The 8,100-nt window shown below is 35.6% G+C and overlaps 1 protein-coding gene across 1 annotated transcript in view; it reads right to left on the reverse strand.

Annotated features, from left to right (window-relative positions):
* LOC120308905 (leucine zipper protein 2-like) overlaps positions 1 to 5,955 on the reverse strand; it is a gene marked incomplete at its 3' end in the record, with an annotated part of 220,782 nt that extends 214,827 nt beyond the window's left edge. Inside the window, exon 1 of the mRNA XM_039345576.1 lies at positions 5,615 to 5,955. Coding sequence (XP_039201510.1) covers positions 5,615 to 5,676 — 62 coding nt within the window. The remainder of the gene's footprint in view (positions 1 to 5,614) is intronic.
* Positions 5,956 to 8,100: the final 2,145 nt, after the last annotated feature.

Consider the following 8,100-nt stretch of genomic DNA (forward strand, 5'->3'; position numbering starts at 1 on the left):
TCAGTATCTATTAAGATTTAAAACAAAAATTCTAATATATACAGTAAAATTTGAATTATACTGAGTATCCGTTTTCATAATACATAATTAAAGAAAATGACAATACCATGGTAATCACAAAAAAGATCAATAACATTTAAAAAACATATGGTTTTGAAATAAAAATACCAGCATTAACTTTTGCAAAATATTAATATATTAGACTAGCAAACTATTAGAGCACTGTTTGTCAATGTAAATAAATTAGTTTTGAATAAGAATGTACTGAGTTGAATATACTAGATTCTGCAGAGTCCTGAATATAGTAATTTACTCCTCTGATTCAATTAAACATATGAGTCAAGTCCCTTTTATTATACTGTGCTTCTGATTGTACATAACACCACTTTTAAGTGTTCAAATATAATGTACATATCAATTCAACTCACAGAACAGATTGTGACTTTCCAATGGAGCAGCAGTGACTGCATCTCATGATTTCTAAACTATCCACACCCACCCCAATAAACTAATCTAATGGGGCAGATGCAATTAAAAAACTAAAGACTTAAGAGATTTATGGACTGCTGTTTCCTCTTACTGTGATATTCAATTGTGCTTGTGTGGCTATATATTCTCATTTCAATCCTATAAAACTTGATACTCATGCTGCTAGCTAATGTAAGATTCATTAATAATAGAAAATCTTTAGCACTATCATATTTGATTTTATATTTATTACAGGAACATAGTGAGAAGAATATCATTAGAAGTGTTCACTAGCAGTCAAGGGGAGGTACATAGAATCATTATAGTCTATCATAAGACCCTGCCACGATGCTCTATTCACTAGCCCCCTCATATTATCCTGCTGCCCTTCCATAAGACAAATACAGACATTTCTACTATTTATTTGGCCATCCAAAGAGAACTCATGATAACCCTCTCCCTGATATCCTATGCAATATATCTTGACAACAATCTCTAATAAGGAGCTTCCCACTTGATGTATATCCTTAATTGATCAAGCAGGGCATGTTTTGATTTACGGATAAGGATGATGACTTATGCTGGAAACAAAAAGTGATCAGGTCTTTTTCAAAGATATTTTGTTCAACTTGCCAGATTAGGCCATGGCTTTGGGATTTTCTGATTGTTTCTCATTCATGTACTAATCAGATCCAATTCTGGGTAACTTAGGTAGGTACTATAATGGCTAGTTCATTTTTCATTTCGTAAGTAAAAGTGATTCTACCTATCTCACTCACTTCCATGCTATTTTCCATAAAAATATCTTTCTACTATTATCTGAAGTTTCTGTAGTTAATTATTTTGATTTAAGTTGTCCCTTGGAGTACATTATATCGCCTAAGCTTTTCAACCTCTCCAGGAATCACTGGGAAATTGAAAAGGTGCTTTTAAGGGTATTTTTATGATTATCAGCTATGTATTTTTCTTCTATCATATTCTGAGAAGGCTGAGGAGGTTCTACATGGATGGTGAGCTAGATAAAGTGAAACAAACTAAAAACAAATTTGGATGAAACAGAAATGTCGTTGATATGAGTCCAGCCAATACTGTAGTTGAATTTCACTCACTAAGGATAGTGTTTCATCCCATTAAAAATCAGGTTTATAATCTGGGACGACTACTATACTCAACTTTGCTATGAAAATATATAGGCATTAAACAAGTTTTGCTGATGAGTCAGCTGAATGCTTTTCCTGGAATGATCAGATTTAGCTGTGACTTTTTGTTTGTTTTACTTTAATGCAAATCAGTTGAACTACTGTAATATAAATTGCATGGAGCAATGCTTAAAACCAGGTTGAAAGTAAACAGGTTAGTTCAGCTTAATACTATTGAAATATACTAGTAAATACAGTTCAAGATGCTAAGTTATTACCACTGAAGATTTAGGAGTAGACAATCTGAAGGACATACACGAACTAATTCAGTCTTAAATTTCAACCATTATGTTTCCATTTATTTATTTATTTATTTATGAGACTTATATACCGCTTTAAGTGCAAGCACTCTCTAAGCAGTGTACACCAGTAAGCAATGTATATATATATTTACATTGCCCCCAACAATCTGGGTCCTCATTTTACCTACCTCGGAAGGATGGAAGGCTGAGTCAACCTTGAGCCGGTGAGATTTGAACCGCTGACCTGCTGAACACAGCCAGCTAAAGTGGCCTGCAGTACTGCACTCTAACTGCTGTGCCACCTCGGCTCATTCTTAGTACACTGTTGCCTTTTGAAGCATCTTTAATGGCAGCATATTAGCTGTCTATCTGATATAGCTTGCCGGGTGATTGGATCTTAATAAATGCTTTCTTCTTTTATTGCGTCTTGGATTTATTAATTCATTTGTTGTATATTAATGGCAGGGGTTTTTTGTTTTTGTTTTTACATTTACTTAGATATTTATGTTATTGAATGGTTGGCATGGCACATTTAACTCATGGTCATGGGTAAAATCAGTGTGTGATATGAACAGTCAGAAAAGGAGCCAGAAATGGAGTTAGGGAGACAGTTTAATCCGCAGAAGTTTTGAGGGTTTTTTAAAATTAAAATCTTCTCTCCTAGATCAACCATATAATATCCAAAGTGCGCCATCTAAGAAAAGCCAGTCCCTTTATCTTTGCCCTCACTGCCAATGTCTAGGTAACCAGGAAACACAGCTCTCATCCTCTTGGCTTCAACAACTAACCAAACCAACCCCTCCTTTAGGAGCTACTTGCAGAGATTTTTCCTGCAAATTTTTATATAAGTTGACAAAAATACTTGTAAAAACTTTTTTAACACTTACAGTGCAGCTATGCCTGAGCTAAGCATTTTCACCCAGCAGGATAACAGAGCCCCTTCTTTAGTACAGCAACTGTTCTTTGAAAACTTCCCTGTATCTCAATTGCCTGAACATTAACCATATGTTAGAAAGAAATAATCTGAGATGCTACAAGCTAAATGATATTCTTCTAGAATAAATGATAGGAGAAAGGCCACTGACTTGAATAATCTCATCCAGGTAAACATCTAATCAAAGACTACAAATCCCACAGTCCACATTTCCTAAAGCGAGGTTATTGCAATGAATTCTATGTTCACCAATAAACAACACTTTATATTTCTTAAGTAAATATCTCCAGTGCTTTTTTTCTAAAAAAAAAAAAAAAAGTGCCAGAAGTCACATATGTCATACAACCTGCCTTGCCTACTCCACAAGGTTCCATCCAAAAAAGGTGGTGGAACTCCGTTCTGGGTGTTCTATGAGAAAAAAAGCCCTGGATACCTCCAAACACACCTTACAACAAACTTTTATCTTTCTATAGAGAGAAATCTCCCAAAATATGCAGATTATTGTTACTGAATCCTAATATGTGATTTATTGGACCCATATAATGGAGGAAACATTAAAAAAAATATTGTATTATCTCCAATCCTTTACATTTTTATTATTATTGGAATGTAAACTATTCATTTAAAACACCACTTTCGGTTAGTTTCTAATGCCAAATGTTCCATTTCAAACTTAATTGGCATTTCTCAAAAAGCTAAAGGAAAAAGTTCAAAGAAGTCATTTTTAAAAACTGAATCTTTGTACAGTATTCTGTTTTCAACATCAGAAGAACTATTTCTGATGAATTCGTGCAAAGTAACTTTATTTCTGAAAGATGTCATAAAAAGCTTATATTGGGATATCTATGTCTATTTTTCCAGTTTTGTTGCAATTCTATCTTTTAAAACCCCCCTCTAGAAGAAAAGGGAGTTGGCTGTTTACAATTTCCAGCATTTATGTATTATACAGACAAGAAACTTTTTTTTTGGTGATAGTTTTTCAAAGTTTATTAGAAAAGATCTTAAATTAAAACTGACCCTTTGACCAAATTTCCTTCCACCAAGTCTCTTCAAGTTTTCTTCTAAAAATTTTCTGGGGAAAGGCAAACAATTATTTTCATTTTCTATTCAGTATATAAATGAGCAAGGATTGGCAAGGATAAAAGAACTTCACTCAAAAGCCCATTCATCTCCTGGTGATTTACTAGACCATCTCTGTCCTCCACTGGAATTTAGCTCTGGTATCATTTGGAGAGACACCTAAAATTTAAAACTACCCTAGATTACTCATACAGTTTGATACAGAGATTCATACTAAGAGAATATTTCCAAAATCACTTGCTAAATTAAAGCAGATCCTCAGATAATAAGCAAATCACAGTACAAAGTTCCAAATAGATCTGTACAGTCTGTCAAGGCATGTAGTCATAACAGTGGTTCATTACTGATTAAGCAGGAGAGAATATGCAATTATAAGTTTTTGTTGTTGTTTTTTTTTACAAAATTTAGTTGAGTAAGTAGTTCTATTATGTTTCATTATCGGGCAATTTGTGGTCACTTATATGACTTTCTGAATCCTTTCTTCCTGGTTCCACTTGTACTTGTCAGGTGTCCTTCTATAGGTGGATTATCTTTAAAAACCCAACATTTAGCAAGTAATCTTGCTTTAGTGACTAAACACTTAGAACTCAAAATAGAAAAAAAGCTTTTCCAAATCCATTGTAAAGAAATATTGCTAGAAAACATAACTTGGCAGAAAAGCATACAAGCATTTCTCCCAAGATAGACATAGCTCTGTGCAGACAGTTTATTGCATTTCCCAGAGACTTAGAAGTTTACTTAATAAGCAACAAAGCCAAAGACTGTCAGTATCTCATTTGTAGGCTTCAGAAAATTGAAAAGTACACATTGACAGTAAGGCTGCTGAAGAAATGATTTGTTCAGATCATACCTTGCACAGAATATTAACTTTCTATCTATGTACTGGGTGACTCTATATCAAATTTCATTTGCAGGACAGAATGTGTGGATGTATGTATATAATCTGATAGTGTGCACTCCAGAATAAAGATCATACGCACATCCACAACTGCAAATCCTACATTTTACCAGATTTTCTTTTTCATTGCTAAATAATGCATTCTGCGTACTCTCCGTGTATTAATAGAACTTTTAAATAATCTTGGTAGCATCCCAATGTCATCTCACCTTTATGCTCTTCAAAAATACAAATACAATAGTACCAACAAGGTTATTTTTCTGTTGCAAAACACCCAGTAAAATAAAACTGGTCCATGCTTTAAGGTTTTGTTTTGAAATCAAATGCAATGTATAACAAAGCCAAGTACATTCCCTATTCTTCTGGTGTAAGGTTTTTTTTGTTTTTTTGTTTTTGCATTGGAGTACATGAAAAATTATTAGTGCTGGATGAGCACTATTGACATAAGAAACTGTTTTGCTTAATCACAAATGCACTGGGTCATTGCAGAGCTTGGAGTTTTCCTCTTGTTGACTAAGAAGATGAATGGACTTGACTAACTAGCAAATGACCCAGAATCAAAGTCTCTTAAGCACCGTTTCTCTCTTTTTCTCTCAGTGTATGTAGGAGAGAACAGAGAGAAGCATTGTGAAAGGGAGGGAAAGGGAAATAAAAGCTACCCTAGTTATCCGCACAACAGAAGATGCCGTCTGAACTTCCAAGCAGGGAAAAGATGGAATGAAAAGCCTGGTTAAAAATTCACCTGAACTGCTTCTCATACCCAGTTCCAAGTCAGAAACAGCTGGTCACTCACCTGGTGCTGAGAACCAGAACAGGAAAAAGGAAGAGCAAATACTGAGGCAAGATGAATTTCATATTACAAAGCGTGGCTGTTTCGTCCTCTGGAACTGCTCAGCACTCTTCCTCTCTCGATTCCTCTCTCTTTCTCACCAGCTCTCCGATTTCTGAAGTCCTCCCTCTGCAAAGAACCAGGTCCCGCGTGTGACAGTCGTAGATCTGAAAAAGCAGGCAGACCAACACACTGACTAATGAAGGCAGCGTAGAGTGGGGTTTGAGCTTCACGAATGATGTCACAGGCAACGGAGCTGCTGCTGTTACTGCTGCTGCTGCTGCTGCTGCTGCAAGTCTCATGCCTGATAGTCTGTGATTATTCAACACAGGGACTCTATTGATGTCCTGAAGGATTTGTTATAACTAGCAGTTTCAGTGGCAACAGCAGAGGGAAGTGAGTAGGCAGCAGATGCTGCTTAATGCTAAGGGCTCATCATAAAATTACCCTAAAAATCAAAATGTCTAATGGGTCTAGTGAAAGTTGGGTCATTTGCATGGAGATCAAGGGTGAAGACTTGTTTAAATGAACAGCTAAGTTTCAAACTCACCTCCTGCTTGGTGTAAGAGAAAGGCAGCTCTCCACTCACTATGAATAGGAAGTTATTGTACCAACTAAAATAACATTCCTTAGCAACTAGGAAACACTAAATGGTTTTTTTTAAAAAAAAAAAAAATCCCCAAAGTGAGTCCTTTCTCTAAAGACACAATTGTCATCATTAGGAACCTTTATAAAAGTCAACCCAAATGTAAGCTTTCTTTGGGTGTTATCCTGATAATTATTCTGTTTAAAGAAGCAACATTTGACATCAATTATTAAATTCTTGAGTGATGTCAAGAAGGTTTCTTGACATCACTCAAAATCCATTTGCCAATGAAAGTTAAAGTCCTGGATGTCCTTCACAGTCCCCAAACATAAATAAAACTCTACTCTTGGATCATAATAGGTTTCTACAATATACTTTGGGTATGTCAGAATTTAGACTTTAAAGCATATTGCAGTTTTATAAAATGAGGATAACTTGGTCTGAAAAGGAAATATTGTTGTGTAGCTCAGGATAAAAGAAAATTCAGTCGCCTGAATAGATAAATTGTTCATGCAGAAAGGCATAAATACACATTTAAAATGATTTGCTATATTACAGAGAGGCAAAATATCCAAGGCAAAAGCTTCCAGAAGATTAGATAAAGAACATTTGAAACCTATTAACTAGAGGCTTGCTAACGAGAAGCAAATTTCCTTTAAGTGCCAAATCCTCAAGTGAAAATTAATTGCGACACTCTGAAATGGCAAGATTTCCTTCCCATTAATAGAAATCATATAATGGATGTTGAAGTTTATACATTATATTGTATCACTAATGAATGACATTTTGTATTCAAGTCCAATTGAGGAAAATATATTCTGACCTAAGTGGTTTCCAAGGGTTCCTCTGTCCCTCTCTTCTTCTTTTTCTCCTTCCTTCCTTCCTTCCTTCCTTCCTTCCTTCCTTCCTTCCTTCCTTCTTTCCTTCCTTCCTTCCCACTGTGTTGGGCAGTGTAGGTTAAGGGGCGCACAGGGTTGTGTGAAAGGTGCTGTGAAGATAGGGGAGGGCATGCAAAGATGTGCATGAATGTCATGTAAGTCAGGGAGGAGATACAGGGAGCAGTATGCATGGAAGGAAGATGACAGAAGTCTATCGAGATTCACAAGAAGTGCTGCATGGGTCGGTGAAGATGTATGGGGACAGTGTGGCCTTGAAATGGTATGTGGTCATTCCTTCCTTCCTCCTTCCTTTTGTTTCCCTTCTCTTCCTAGCAGGCAGGTAAGTGGTTGCTGCCAGCTGGGGGAAGGACCAAAGGATTGCTCGAATGGCTGGAAAACTTTCACAGAATACTGAAAATCAAGACCCCATGACCACAGTAGCATGGCAGTAGTGCTGAAGCAGCTGCGGCCCAGCGGTGCTTAAGTCACCACAACTTTCCCAAATTTCATTCCCTCAGGAGTAATGAGTCGTGGCATTCTATAAGTTAGCTCACCTGAGGTCACTTTGTTGATAAGGTTTTGCCAGAAAGTTACAAAGTATCAATCAGAAGAGTTTTAGCAATATATTGGATTGTTTTTAATTCTGTAACTCAGCCAAAGTTGATGAATTGGGTAGATCTAGAAATATTAATTATAAATAATAAATAAACAAATAAATGCATTTATATCAAGGAACTCTTCTGACTGTTTAACTATCTAATCTCTCAGCAGGTTGGACACATTTTTAAACAGAATATTGGATTGCAGCAATTATTTTTGTGATTGTATTTATAGTTTCTATATAATGCCTCTTAGAAATAAACTTAAGACTGAAGGCTTGGAATATTTTTCATGAAGCCATCTTTGTATTTTTTTTTTTTCAGAAAGTAAAAGAATTGAAACTTTTCTTTAAAAGTAAAACCAAAGGAAGCACTTGTTGGCGTGTA

This window comes from Crotalus tigris, unplaced genomic scaffold (assembly GCF_016545835.1).
Source record: "Crotalus tigris isolate CLP2741 ecotype Arizona unplaced genomic scaffold, ASM1654583v1 scf7180000017961.1242950, whole genome shotgun sequence".
Taxonomy (NCBI): domain Eukaryota; kingdom Metazoa; phylum Chordata; class Lepidosauria; order Squamata; family Viperidae; genus Crotalus; species Crotalus tigris.